Source organism: Pleurodeles waltl, chromosome 4_2 (genome assembly GCF_031143425.1).
Source record: "Pleurodeles waltl isolate 20211129_DDA chromosome 4_2, aPleWal1.hap1.20221129, whole genome shotgun sequence".
In the NCBI taxonomy this organism is placed as follows: Eukaryota; Metazoa; Chordata; class Amphibia; order Caudata; family Salamandridae; genus Pleurodeles; species Pleurodeles waltl.
In genome coordinates, this window is record NC_090443.1 from 191,822,628 (window position 1) to 191,838,269 (window position 15,642).

The 15,642-nt window shown below is 47.9% G+C and overlaps 1 protein-coding gene across 1 annotated transcript in view; it reads right to left on the reverse strand.

Annotated features, from left to right (window-relative positions):
* SEC22B (SEC22 homolog B, vesicle trafficking protein) overlaps nt 1-9,780 on the reverse strand; it is a 259,272-nt gene extending 249,492 nt beyond the window's left edge. Inside the window, exon 1 of the mRNA XM_069231074.1 lies at nt 9,550-9,780. Within this exon, the coding sequence (XP_069087175.1) occupies nt 9,550-9,624 (75 nt within the window). The 5' untranslated portion in view covers nt 9,625-9,780. The remainder of the gene's footprint in view (nt 1-9,549) is intronic.
* Nucleotides 9,781-15,642: the final 5,862 nt, after the last annotated feature.

The window sequence follows — 15,642 nt, forward strand, 5'->3', positions numbered from 1 at the left end:
AAGTCAGTTGTCGTCTCGGTCGTCTCTGCGGGGCTTTCAGGTCAGCAGTCCTTCTTCTTTGTGTAGGTTGCAGGAATCTGATTTCCTGGGTTAAGGTTCGCCCCTAAATACTAAATTTAGAGGGGTGTTTAGGTCTAGGGGGCAATAGCCAATGGCTACTGTCCTGGAGGGTGGCTACACCCTCTTTGTGCCTCCTCCCTGAGGGGAGGGAGGGCACATCCTTAATCCTATTGGGGGAATCCTCAAGATGGAGGATTTCTAAAGGCAGGGGTCACCTCAGCTCAGGACACCTTAGGGGCTGTCCTGACTGGTGGGTGACTCCTCCTTGTTTTTCTTTTTTTCTCCTCCAGCCTTGCCGACAAAAGTGGGGGCAGTGCCCGGAGAGGCAGGCATTTCCACTAGCTGGGATGCCCTGGGGTGCTGTAACAAAAGATATGAGCCTTTGAGGCTCACCACCAGGTGTTACAGTTCCTGCAGGGGGAGGTGAGAAGCACCTCCACCCAGTACAAGCTTTGTTCCTGGCCACAGCGTGACAAAGGCACTCACCCTATGTGGCCAGAAACTCGTCTGGTTGTGGCAGGCTGGAGGAAACTGGTCAACCTAGCATTAGGAGTCTCTAAGATGCCCTCTGGGTGTATTTTACAATAAATCCCACACTGGCATCACCGTGCATTTATTGTGCTGAGAAGTTTGATACCAAACTTCCCAGATTTCAGTGTAGCCATTATGGAACTGGGGAGTTTGTGTTTGACAAACTCCCAGACCACATACTCTTCATGGCTACCCTGCACTTAAAATGTCTAAGGTTTTGCTTAGACACTGTAGGGGCACAGTGCTCGCGCACAAATGCCCTCACCTATGGTATAGTGAACCCTGCCTTAGGGCTGTAGGGCCTGCTAGAGGGGTGACTTACTTATTGCACAGGCAGTGTGAGGTGGGCACGGCACTCTGAGGGGAGTGCCATGTCGACTTAGTCATTTTCTCCCCACCAGCACACACAAGCTGTGAGAGAGTGTGCAAGTGCTGAGTGAGGGGTCCCCAGGGTGGCATAAGACATGCTGCAGCCCTTAGAGACCTTCCCTGGCAACAGGGCCCTTGATACCAGTGTAGGAGGCTGGCCTGGCTTGTAGTGGGTACCAAGGGGTACTTACACTCTGTACCAGGTCCAGTTATCCCTTATTAGTGTAGATGAGGTGTTTCTAGCTGCTTAGGCTGATAGAAGGTAGCTGTAGCAGAGCAGCTTAGGCTGAAATAGGAGACATGCAAAGCTCCTACTATACCACTGGTGTCATATGCACAATATCATAAGAAAACACAATACACAGATATACTAAAAATAAAGGTACTTTATTTTTATGACAATATGCCAAAAGTATCTCAGTGAGTACCCTCAGTATGAGGATGCCAAATATACACAAGATATATGTACACAATACCAAAAATATGCAGTAATAGCAAAAGGAAGTAATGCAAGTAGTGTAAAGTTACAATAGATTGCAATACGAGCACATAGGTATAGGGGCAACACAAACCATATACTTCAAAAGTGGAATGCGAACCACAAATGGACCCCAAACCTATGTGAGCTTGTAGAGGGTTGCTGGGACTGTAAGAAAACAGTGAGGGTTAGAAAAATAGCCCACCCCAAGACCCTGAAAAGTAGGTGTAAAGTGCACCATTAACCCCCAGAGAGCACAGAAGTTGTGATAGGGGGTTTCTGCAAGGAAGACCAACACCAGCAAAGCAACAACAGTGGATTTCCGGACCTGAGTACCTGTGAAACAAGGGGACCACATCCAAGAGTCGCTACAATGTCGGGAGTGGGAAGATGCCCAGGAAATGCCAGCTGAGGGTGCAAAGAAGCTGCCACCGGATGGTAGAAGCTGTGGATTCTGCAAGAACGAAGAGGGCTAGAAACTTCCCCTTTGGAGGATGGATGTCCCACGTCGTGAAAGGCTTGCAGAGGTGTTCCCACGCAGAAAGACTGCAAACAAGCCTTGCTAGCTGCAAAGGTCGCGGTTAGGGTTTTTGGATGCTGCTGTGGCCCAGGAGGGACCAGGATGTCGCCACTTGGATGAGGAGACAGAGGGGGTGCCCAGCAAGTCAGGGAACCCTCACAGAAGCAGGCAGCACCCGCAGAAGTACCGGAACAGGCACTTGGAAGAGGAGTGAACCGGAGTCCACCTGAAGACACAAAAGGGAGTCCCACGACGCCGGAGGACAACTCAGAAGGTTGTGCACTGCAGGTTAGAGTGTCGGGGACCCAGGCTTGGCTGTGCACAAAGGAAATCCTGGAAGAGTGCACAGGAGCCAGAGCAGCTGCAAATCACGCGGTACCCAGCAATGCAGTCTAGCGTGGGGAGGCAAGGACTTACCTCCACCAAACTTGGGAGTCACTTGGACAGAGTTGCTGAGTTCCAGGGACCATGCTCGTCGTGCTGAGAGGGGACCCAGAGGACCGGTGATGCAGTCTTTTGTTGCCTGCGGTTGCAGGGGGAGGATTCCGTCGTCCCACGGGTGATTTCTTCAGAGCTCCTGGTGCAGAGAGGAGGAAGGCTACCCCCAGAGCATGCACCACCAGTAAACAGTTGAGAAGGCTGCAGGAGAAGCGATACAAGGTTGCAGTAGTCGTCTTTGCTACTTTGTTGCGGTTTTGCAGGCATCCTGAGCAGTCAGCGGTCGATCCTTTGGCAGAAGGTGAAGAGAGAGATGCAGAGGAACTCGGATGAGCACTTGCATTCGTTATCTGAAGAATTCCCCAAAGCAGAGACCCTAAATAGCCAGAAAAGGCGGTTTGGCTACCTAGGAAGGAGGATAGGCTAGTAACACTCTGACGTCACCTGATGGCACTGGCCACTCAGAGCAGTCCAGTGTGCCATCAACACCTCTGTTTCCAAGATGGCAGAGGTCTGGAGCACACTGGAGGAGCTCTGGGCACCTCCCAGGGGATGTGCAGGTCAGGGGAGTGGTCACTCCCCATTCCTTTGTCCAGTTTTGCGCCAGAGCAGGGCTGGGGGATCCCTGAACCGGTTTAGACTGGCTTATGCAGAGATGGGCACCATCTGTGCCCATCAAAGCATTTCCAGAGGCTGGGGGAGGCTACTCCTCCCCAGCCCTGACACCTTTTTCCAAAGGGAGAGGGTGTAACACCTTCTCTCTGAGGACGCCCTTTGTTCTGCCCTCCTGGGCCAGGCCTGGCTGGACCCCAGGAGGGCAGAAACCTGTCTGGGGGGTTGGCAGCAGCAGCAGCTGCAGTGAAACCCCAGGAAAGGCAGTTTGGCAGTACCCGGGTCTGTGCTAGAGACTCGGGGGATCATGGAATTGTCTCCCCAATGCCAGAATGGCACTGGGGTGACAATTCCATGATCTTAGACATGTTACATGGCCATGTTCGGAGTTACCATTGTGACGCTATACATAGGTAGTGACCTATGTATAGTGCACGCGTGAAATGGTGTCCCCGCACTCACAAAGTCTGGGGAATTTGCCCTGAACGATGTGGGGGCACCTTGGCTAGTGCCAGGTTGCCCACACACTAAGTAACTTAGCACCCAACCTTCACCAGGTAAAGGTTAGACATATAGGTGACTTATAAGTTACTTAAGTGCAGTGGTAAATGGCTGTGAAATAATGTGGACGTTATTTCACTCAGGCTGCACTGGCAGGCCTGTGTAAGAATTGTCAGAGCTCCCTATGGGTGGCAAAAGAAATGCTGCAGCCCATACGGATCTCCTGGAACCCCAATACCCTGGGTACCTCAGTACCATATACTAGGGAATTATAAGGGTGTTTCAGTATGCCAATGTGAATTGGTGACATTGGTCACTAGCCTGTTAGTGACAATTTAGAAAGCAGAGAGAGCATAACTATTGAGGTTCTGATTAGCAGAGCGTCAGTGAGACAGTTAGTCATCACACAGGGAACACATACAGGGCACACTTATGAGCACTGGGGCCCTGGCTGGCAGGGTCCCAGTGACACATACACTAAAACAACATATATACAGTGAAATATGGGGGTAACATGCCAGGCAAGATGGTACTTTCCTACAACCAGGGGTACCATTTACAAGGGACTTACTTGTGTGCCAGGGCTGTGCCAATTGTGGGAACAAAGGTACAGTTTAGGGAAAGAACACTGGTGGTGGGGCCTGGTTAGCAGGGTCCCAGCACACTTTCAATCATAACTAGCATCAACAAAAGGCAAAAAGTCAGGGGGTAACCATGCCAAGGAAGGCATTTCCTTACAGGTACGGTACAGGGTAAAGCGTTTTTGTGCAGTATATATGTGGTTAGTGCATGTACTGAATCTATGTATGCCCGCTGGGAATACATTACATGAGAGATGTAGTGCAGAGCTGTGTGTGCACAATGGCAGCATATGCTGGGTATATCTATGCTTGCATGAGATAGAAGACATGAAGGGTGAAGTGTTGCACAGCCCGCACATTGTATGTGTGTGTGCTGGTGGTGCGTGTGTGTTTGTGAATAGCACACCCTGGTACAATACAGTAAGGCTTCAGTACTGAATAATGTGTTCAGACGTAATGTGTATGCAGAATGTATGTGTGTCTGTAAGGCACAATGCACGGAGGTAAGAGTGATGGCCAATATGCTGTGAATGTACACTGAGCGCAAATGTGCCTGCAATAGTACATTACATGGAGGACCCAGGGTTCGATTTTGGGAAGCCCAGGTCTGTCTGGTGAAGACATGAGGAGTAGAGGAATCCACCAAGACAGATTTGTACATTGCTGCATTCCTATGAACTTGGTGGGGGAGAAATGTGACAGAGGGAAGAACCAACTGTCTCAAAACATCTGAAAGGGCAGTCCGGATCAAGCGCTGCAAAATAACAAAGAGGGTAGATCCTACATACATTATTTCTTAACAGGACTTTATAGTGCTCACTAATACAAGCAGCTGGCAAAAGTAATATCCAGTATCAAGTTCAAGTGGTAATTGCTATGATGTCAGTGTCATGGTAGACACACATGAAAGAGCACAGACGACCACTGTTTCGCAGAAAGGAGGGTAGAAAAGACATCTAGTTTGGCAGGAGAGATCGTTACAAGTTCCTTGCGTGCTATATCAGAGGGTAGGAAGGAGGCAAGAAAACTGGTCTAGGCTGCAATGCAACCCATTTCTAATGTAAATTTACCTGACAGATTTTCTGAACAGTAAAATCAGGTCCTTTGTACCCAACTCTGGAAAATTTGTGTGCAGGTCCTCTCATGATTGAGCAGATCAAAATTTCATACAGGACTTCCTCTCTGCTCAACTCATTATAGGGGCCTATGCAGATTTGGAGAAAGGTGGCAAAATAGAAACTTGCTGGAATTTAACCCTGAAAAAAGATGAGCCCTGGCATTTACAAAATACTTATTGTCAGGGCTTTTATATAATGAAAAGGCTGCCATAATGTGTCCCTCTCTGCAGGTCACCAATGAGGACAAGATTGTTTTTTAATAGGATAAGTAGATTTCCGAAGCATCAAGTCGTTCAACAAATGCATATTTTACTGAATTCCATAACCCTGCCTCATTTTACCCTAAAATGTAATTCCCTACTGATAATGAAAGTGGAAGTTGTCTGGGACTAAATTCCAAACGGGAAGGAAGATGTACACAAAAAGAAGGGTCTTTCCGGTACAAGTTCTCGTGTGCATGGGGAGGACAGAAGGGTAGCATAGGACATGCCAATTCATTAATGCTTTGTCAGAGCAGAAACTTACCAAGCACTTTGTCTCCAATCGTCACATGTATAGAGTGCCAGTCTAGATAGAGTTTGAGCCTTGATCCAACTAGGACTCGCCTGACTGGTGCTCAGCTGCAATTAGTGAGGCCCTCTGGGCATGAGAAGGAATTCAGGCGCCAACCCCTGCTCAAACTTTGGTCTTTCTTTGGACTAGCAGACGTAGGTGAACACTGAAGCTTCTTCTGCTCAGGTTGCCAACCTTGATTGCCCTTCCAACTCTTTCATTACTCATGTGTATTAGTACTGCTGTAGGCAGTATGCATATCTTTGAAAGGCAGGAAGGCTACTGTTCATACCACCAAATTCAATTTTGTTCCTTTTTTGGCATATGTTATGTTATGTTATGCTATGCTATTTATAGAGCGCATGGCTACCCTCGGGTTTCCCAGTGCTATCTGACCATGACCTAGGAACGGCGTAACCCATAACAAAGCTAAAACAGCCAGGGTTTCAGTGCCCTACAGAAGGTGTATTCTTGATTCATCGGTCGTAAACTAAGAGGTAGGGAATTCCACACCTTAGCACCCAGAAAAGCTAATGTGGAGCTTCCCCATCTGACCTTCTTTATATTGGGGAGGATGGCCAGAGAGGTAGTGGCCGATCTAAGTACTCTATTAGGTTTATAAAAGGTGGCGAGATTTTTAAGAAGTGGGGACCCTTTATCGTATAGGGACCTATGTATATAACATAGGGCCTTGAATTGTAACCGCTGTTCAATGGGTAACCAATGTAAAGTAACTAGAGCAGACCTTACTGAAGACCATCTTGGGATTTCTTGCAGCAAACGTGCTGCTGCATTTTGCACCCTTTGCAGTTTCTTCTTTACATAAGAAGGAGAGCCAAGGAAAAGTCCATTACTATAGTCTAATCTGGATATAATGATAGCCTGCACAATGAGCCTTCTAGTATGCTGGGATACTGATTACAGGACCTTTTTTTGATAACCATCTTTTTTGGTGCACATGCACACAGCGCCCTGCTGACACCCTGGCTAGGTCTGTGTACGGACCGACCCATATGTTTTAATCTTTTAGTCACCCCTACCAAAAACTTGATAACTAATAATGCAGATCATCCAGGTAAATCCCTGCCAGTTTCCTCTTTCCTTTCTCTCCACCTATCCTATTCCCATTCTCACAAACCTTTACAGAGTGGTTGACACAAGGGCTGCAGTCAGTATTTAATATGAAATGAAAGCATAAGATAAACCAATAAACATGACGTGACCTGCAGAGTAAAGTATAATTGCTAGCCAAGTACAATTCTAATTTGCCCACCTATCTCTCACACCTCATCCAACACACTGTTGGGAGATAAGGCAATATAGGACAAATTATTTGGGTATTAGCTAGGACATGCTCTCGAACACTGGTTCAGATGGCCAAGCTATAAGCACGACCAAACACCATAAAAAGAAGCCACCAAAGCACACAGTGAGCAGGCCAGCCACCTTGCCAATACCATTAGCAATGCTCTGCCTAACTTCACCAAACTTCAATGGGAATAAAAAAAAGCAGGACCCAAATAGCACCGGATATTCATTGCCAGTTATGTGAATCCCGCCATCCTAACTGGACTCCTCTTTATAGATGGCCAGCATGAGCCTTCGTCATTCTAGTAAGAGAGTGTAGTTTAAATATTACATATATTAAAAGTGAAATGCTTGTATCAATGCTTAATAATGCTGCATAGAAAACAACAATAATTAGAGTAATGCTTAAACATGCATCTGAATTATGACTATAATGTGTCTGGTCATCAATATATATATGTGAACTAATAATGATGAGTAAAATTATTCATGCTATGATTTATATTAACATTTATGATATTGCCTTTGTATTAAAAACTCATGAGCCTTAAGTTAGCGTGAGTTGTAGATTTAGCTGCCTAGCTCTCATATTAAAGTATTTTTCCCTGTTTTCCTGTGTGTTGACTCGCAAAGGGCCATGACCCTGCATTTGTTCTTTTCTCCATTTAATGTAACCATACAGATTCAGTTCTCATCTGCATGCTAGCTGCCTTAGTATGAGTTTAATACAATTTTGAAACAAAATTAGATTGAAGGAAAGTACAAGGACATTTGACCATGGACAAAGGAACTCATGACCCGACAGACGTGCCAAGTGGTGATGAAACCCCCCGGATGTGCCACCTCCGAAGACGTCAATTATAAAGACCAATCAAAATTTTATAAATTATCGCGGGTGACAATTGGAATTACCTAATGTATAATGTGATAGGTTAAAGATAGTGGGGTATAGTGAATGTCCAATAGAATTTTGGGGGAAGGTATTACGAAAAAGGGATAAAAACTCATGTCACAGAAGGGACGTTAGAACTAGGTAGGGAAAGCTATTGATTTCATCCAGAAACTCTGTCACTCTGTTTGGTGACTTTGAGATTTAATAAATCATCCTCACCCATAGACTGCCCTTTACACTTCTCCTCCTTATGAGGGAAGTGTCCCCTGTCCTTTAGACAAGGTTAGACTGATGGCGATTTGACTGATGTCCTGAAGACGAAGACTGATCCTGTGTGCTGACCTATTCCTGGAGGGTAATTATGACAATGCGATTTGTAATTTGTCTGTTTGCTTTTCCTTTCTAGGTACCAACTGCTCATTTTTTGGATAGAGGCCGTAGCTAGATGTTTTCCAAATTTGTGTTCTAAATTGTTCTGCATGAAGCCCAACATGCTGATGCTAATTATGGGTTAGGATAGAAGTTCACTCTGACTGACGCAAATAGACAAATGACTGACTTTACACTTTGCTGAACTGAGACATATATGATACTTGCTATATTCTGATCTATGTTAACGCCGTGCTATGTTCTTATGTTTGTGATTCTTGCATTAATGAAATCTTATCACAGTTGTCATATTGTGACTATACTTTTATGCTTCTTGGTTTTGAGATTGACTCTTCTGCTTGTAGATTGTAATCAACATGGAATAAAATTCATAAAATTCTATCAACAGGTGTGGTTATTCATGGCTGAAAGGTCATGGTTGCGTCGACAATTTGATTAATGTCTTTTTCTAAAGTAAGTTGCATTCTGGTGATAAATATTGATGAAATTATTGATATATTGCTTGACATACTGATCAGTTATCTCGTCCTACGGTGTCTCTCCACTGGGTCACAAGATTCATTGGCCTAAAATGAGTCCTAATGTATATAAATTAACATAAAAGGACGCGTTAACACTAGCACTGTAGGTGATGTGATCTTGATCAGGATGCTTTAGCCTCATTTAAACCATGTATTATCTGGTAAGCTCAGTATCTTCCTGAGAAACTGAGTGATCCTAGGAACGGCTCTGTGCACTCTCAATACTCCAACCCGGGGCACGAGTCTATTCTGACACCATAAGTGACTACGGAATAGGTCCTGCGTTTACCAACAACTATTTGACTCCGATCCTGGTTGTGTCTTCTGAAGCCCTGTTTGATCCTGGGCAGGTCTTTGTTTTATCTGACAGTCTATGCGACCCTATTTGAGCTTTCTAGCATCTAGTAGGGGGAACCCCCGAGGTTCTGTATACTTCGACACTGCGTAACATCGGCATGATTCTGTTCCATCTGACACTATGGGTGAACCTGGACAGGGATTTGTGCGCTTTCAATCCCGGCACGATCTTGAGAAAGGTCTACATTTTATATACATATAAGCTCTTAGGAATGGTAGGCATTTAGCAACAACACCAGAGATCTGGGATGGGGACCATGGCCACCTGGCACTGCTTACTCGTGCATATACTGTGTGGTGTGATAAAGAGAGGGGTGTCACCTGCTCATCCTCTTGCATCGAGGCTGCTAGCGGCAGCCCGTCCGCCACACGGGCGATCATTGTCAGCAGCACCATTGTGAGCGACTTGGTCGTTCAACTGTCGCCCCAAGGACCCTCCGCCGCAGAGTTCGGCAGTTAAAACCGGCTGTCTCTGTCGCCCCTGCGATCCCGGCAGCCTCTTCGCTCCTTGCTCTCGGACTTCGGTATTAACAAATGGTGGTGCATGCGCGTAAAAGGAGGTGGGTACATGGACTGGAAAACACTAGGCTGCAGAAAACAAGACACTAATGATGTAACCGTGAGTGCAGTAACGACGTGTACGCGTGTGCAGACAGCCATGTTGGTTGCGGGTTGACTCACCTATAATTCAACTGTGGAAGCCCGCGCCTAGTGTTTTAGTGAAAGTGAATGTGTTCACTCACCCCCAAAAAAATGGGCACAACAAAACATATCTCATTCTAGTGTTTAACATCTTTCTTTTGCGCCTGCAGAAAACTTAGAAGCTAACGTAGGACGATTCTGTTAAGTACACCGAGGTTTACTAAAAAGCTAGAATGCTAACATGTTCACAGCAATGGCAACTCTGATAGCCATGATGCTTAGAGCAGAGACCTTTGCATCACAGAAATGGCTTTGTAAAGAGTTGCACACGCATTACAAGTGTATCTTTTGTTATTTGTTTAGATTAAGGTCTCCCAACACACACTCAGGAGGGAACGGCATGGACAACCGACCTTCTCACTTTTACTCTCAAACTCTTCGTCCTCTACACCACATTCCAGAATCATGAACATCGCCCAGGTAGAATCCTCCACTGGACAACCCCTCCCCCCTTTCAATACATAAGAATACTTTCCCCCTTCCGTGTATACAGGATCACATTTCTTGAATGCCACATAACATGTTTAAAGGAAAACACCCTTAATAACTATATTAAATAAACATAAAGTACATACTACTATTTCTAATTCCATGTAGTTCATATTACATCTGTATATGAAAATGGCACTAAGAGAGTGCACTAGAGAATGTGTTACATCACATTACTCACAAATATAATCCTGCGACTTTTAGGACTAACCGCAGGGCGACCAGCGCTACCCGTTTTATCACTCATACTATCGCTCATAGTATGTGCCCTGTATGTGTTCCCTGTGTGGTGCATAACTGTATCACTGAGGCTTTGCTAACCAGAACTTCAGTGTTTATGCTCTCTCTGCTTTCTAAATTTGTCACTGCAGGCTAGTGACTAAATTTACCAATTCTCAAAGGCACACAGGCACACCCATATAATTCCCTTGTATATGGTACTGAGGTACCAAGGGTATTGGGGTTCCAGGAGATCCCTATGGGCTGCAGCATTTCTTTTGCCACCCATAGGGAGCTCTGACAATTCTTACACAGGCCTGCCACTGCAGCCTGAGTGAAATAACGTCCACGTTATTTCACAGCCATTTACCACTGCACTTAAGTAACTTATAAGTCACCTATATGTCCTTAGTGTGTGGGCACCCTGGCGTTCAGGGCAAATTCACCGGACTTTGTCAGTGCGGGGACACCATTACATGCGTGCACTATACATAGGTCACTACCTATGTATAGTGTCACAATGGTAACTCCGAACATCACCATGTAACATGTCTAAGATCATGGAATTGTCACCCCAATACCATTCTGGTATTGGGGGGACATTTCCATGATCCCCCGGGTCTCTAGCACAGAACCCGGGTACTGCCAAACTGCCTTTCCGAGGTTTCCACTGCAGCTGCTGCTGCTGCCGCTGCCAACCCCTCAGACAGGATTCTGCCCTCCTGGGGTCCAGGCAGCCCTGGCCCAGGAAGGCCCAGGAAGGCAGTACAAAGGATTTCCTCTGGGAGAGGGTGTTACACCCTCTCCCTTTGGAAATAGGTGTGAAGGGCTGGGGAGGAGTAGCCTCCCCCAGCCTCTGGAAATGCTTTGATGGGCACAGATGGTGCCCATCTCTGCATAAGCCAGTCTACACCGGTTCAGGGATCCCCCAGCCATGCTCTGGCGTGAAACTGGACATAGGAAAGGGGAGTGACCACTCCCCTGACCAGTACCTCCCAGGGGAGGGGCCCAGAGTTCCTCCAGTGTGTCCCAGACCTCTGCCATCTTGGAAACAGAGGTTTTGGGGGCACACTGGACTGCTCTGAGTGGTCAGTGCCAGCAGGTGACATCAGAGACCCCTCTGATAGGCTCTTACCTTTCTTGGTAGCCAATCCTCCTTTCTTGGTAGCCAAACCTCCTTTTCTGGCTATTTAGGGTCTCTCCTCTTGGGAATTCTTCAGATAACGAATGCAAGAGCTCACCAGAGTTCCTCTGCACTTCCCTCTTTGACTTCTGCCAAGGATCGACCGCTGACTGCTCCAGGACGTCTGCAAAACCACAACAAAGTAGCAAGACGACTACCAGCAACATAGTAGCGCCTCATCCTACCAGCTTTCTCGACTGTTTCCTGGTGGTTTATACTCTGGGAGTCATCTGCCTTCACCCTGCACTGGAAGCCAAGAAGAAATCACCTGTGGATCGACGGAATCTTCCCCCTGCTAACGCAGGCACCAAAAGACTGCATCACCGGTCCTCTGGGTCCCCTCTCATCCTGACGAGAGTGGTCCCTGGAACACAGGAACTCTAGCCAAGTGACTCCCACAGTCCAGTGATCCTTCAGTCCAAGTTTGGTGGAGGTAAGTCCTTGCCTCCCCACGCTCGACTGCAAACCTGCGTACTGCGTGATTTGCAACTGCTCCGGCTTCTGTACACTCCTCCAAGGATTCCTTCGTGCACAGCCTAGCCTGGGTCCCCAGCACTCCATCCTGCAGTGCTCAACCCTCTGAGTTGGACTCAGACATCGTGGGACCCTCCTTTGTGACTCTGAGCCAGCTCAGGTTCACAAATCTTCTAAGTGCCTGCTCCGGTACTTCTGCGGGTGCTGCCTGCTTCTGTGGGGGCTCCCTGAGTTGCTGAGCGCCCCCTCTGTCTCCTCCTCCAAGGGGCGGCATCCTGGTCCTTCCTGGTCCCCAGCAGCACACAAAAACCTCTATTGCAACCCTTGCAGCTAACAAGGCTTGTTTGTAGTATTTCTGCGTGGAAATACTTCTGCAACCTCCAGCACGCCGTTGGACATCTTCCATCCAAAGGAAAAGTTCCTAGCTCTCTTCGTTGTTGCAGAATACAAAGCTTCTTCCATCCGGAGGCAGCCTTCTTGCACCTTCATCCAGGGTTTCCTGGGCTCCTGCCCCCTAGACACTATCGCGACTCTTGGACTTGGTCCAGGTCCAGGAATCCATCTTCAGTGCTTTGCTGGTGTTTGTGGTTCTTGCAGAATCCCCCTATCACGGCTATTGTGTCCTTTTGGGGTAGTAGGGGTACTTTACTCCTACTTTTCAGGGTCTTGGGGTGGGGTCTCTTGGACACCCTGACTGTTTTCTTACAGTCCCAGTGACCCTCTACAAGCTCCCATAAGTCTGGGCTCCATTCGTGATTCGCATTCCACTTTTGGAGTATATGGTTTTTGTTGCCCCTAGACCTATGTTTGCCTATTGCATCCTATTGTAATTCTACACTGTTTGCATTACTTTTCTTACTCTTACTTACCTGTTTTTGGTTTGTGTACATATAACTTTTGTATATTACTTACCTTCTTACTGAGGGTACTCACTGAGATACTTGTGGCATATTGTCATAAAAATAAAGTACCTTTATTTTTAGTAACTCTGAGTATTGTGTTTTCTTATGATATTGTGCTAAATGATTCAAGTGGTATAGTAGGAGCTCTGCATGTCTCCTAGTTCAGCCTAAGCTTTGGCATAGCTACCTTCTATCAGCCTAAGCTGCTAGAAACACCTCTATTCTACTAATAAGGGATAAATGGACCTGGCACAGGGTGTAAGTACCACAAGGTACCCACTATAAGCCAGGCCAGCCTCCTACAATTATGACATTGACAGTGACTGTGAAAGCGGCGGTAATACCGCCAACAGGCTGGCGGTAATTACTCCCAAATTATGACCATGGCAGGGATACCTCCCATAGACAGCCAATGTACCACACCAACAGCCAGGGTGTTAATACCACACACCATGGCGGTAGCCATCAACAGCCAGGCGGAAGACAAGGTACCACCCACCATTTTATGACATAGCAAACCGCCAGGATTTCCAGGGCGGTACGAACGCCATCAAAAGCCTAGCAGAAACATAACACACAAAACCAAAGACTCACTAACAAGTACACAGATGACTCTGCCACTGCCATGGAACCGGAACTTCAAGTCTTACCAATGCTCTTCTAAGCCATGGCCCTTCTGGAACACTAACGCCGACGAAGATGACAACACTGAGTACAGCCACCTAGCACATGAGGGAGGGAGGAAAAGGAGACCGACACGCACAACACACATCATTCAGACACACACCATACACAGAACCAGCTGCAGAGTTAAACCAATGTCACAGGACACACGTTAAAATGAAACAAGGACCACAATGATAATCAACAAACACTAATTTGATGCCAACAGCCACAATATTGTCCATTCGAATACAAATGCAGACGACAATGTCCAGAATGGGCTAATGGCCAGTCCAAAGTACAAAAGGGACAAATGGCCACAGGGCACAGTCCCAGGCCCAACTTAACTCCTGACACAATCCGGAATCCACTGTTCAGGGGCATCATGTTGGAAATAGGCAGGCACCTCAAGGGGAAGGGGGGAGGGGTGGGGGGCACCTAAGCTGAAGTGGGGAACTTGCCCACTAGTTCTGGAGGGGGCTCCATGCCCATTTGTCTTTGGGGGGGGGAGTGCAAGGCCACAGTCTCTGAAGTGGGGAACTTGCCCACTGCTTCTAGAGGGGGCTTCTTGTACAACAGTCCCTGGAGGGTGGCCTACATGTCCTCTGATGGAGGTGAGGACTGCTGTGCCTGTGCTGGAGCTGGGGGCTCCTGTGCCTCAGCTGGAGGTGAGGGCTACGGTGCCTGTGCTGGAGGTGAGGGCTCCTGTGCCTCAGCTGGAGGTGAGGGCTGCTGTGCCTGTGCTGGAGGTGGGGGCTCCTGTGCCTCAGCTGGAGATGAGGGCTGCTGTGCCTGTGCTGGAGGTGGGGGCTCCAGTGTCTTAGCTGGTGGTGAGGGCTGCTGTGCCTGTGCTGGTGGTGGGGGCTCCTGTGCCTCAGCTGGAGGAGAGGGCTGCTCTGCCTGTGCTGGAGGTGAGGGCTCCTGTGCCTCAGATGGAGCTGAGGGCTGCTGTGCCTGTGCTGGAGGTGGGGGCTCCTTGCCCCCTGCTGGTGGAGTGGGCCTTTTGCCTTTCATTGGTGGTTGAGTGGGCCTCTTGCCTTTCATTGGTGGTTGAGTGGGAACCTTCCCTTTCATTGGTGGTTGAGTGGGCCTCTTGCCTTTCATTGGTGGTTGAGTGGGAACCTTCTCTTTCATTGGTGGTTGAGTGAAAACCTTCCCTTTCTTTGCTGGTAGAGGGGGATCCATGTGTCTCCTCTTGTTACGGGTCCCCTTGGCCTTTGGCATGTCACATGTGCCCTTACCTCCAGGACTAGGAGTTGCCTCCACTGTCCTGGTCTCATGTCCCTTACTTTTCACCACCCTAATCCTCCCTTTTTTGACCCGGAGGTGTGCTCTCAGTAGGAGTGGCAGCCGACACACCCTTTCTGCCAGCAGCTGATGATTTGATGGGAGCAGTGGCAGACTGTTTGGCTGAGGTGCTGGGCTGGGTAGTTGGGACCCTGCTTTTACGGGCAGGACGGGGGAGTGAAGGGGGAGGGAGGGAGGAGGTCAAGTTGTGCAAGGAAAAGCTTCTTAGGTACGTTGGGGCGGGATGTGGGAGGAGGAATGGGAGTGGAGGTTGAGGGAATGGCTGTCGGAAGTGTACGTCTGCTGGACTTGGGTGCAGGTGCATGGACAGTGTGTGTGCGGGTGGATGGCTGTTGATGTCTGAGTGCTTGCGTTTGTGTCTCTTAGGAGGGGGACAGACAGGGTGGGAGAGGACAAAGAGGACGCGTGGATGGATGTTGTGGAGGTGTCCGCAAGTGAGGTGTGTGTGCTGCTTGATGTGGTGATGGTGATGGT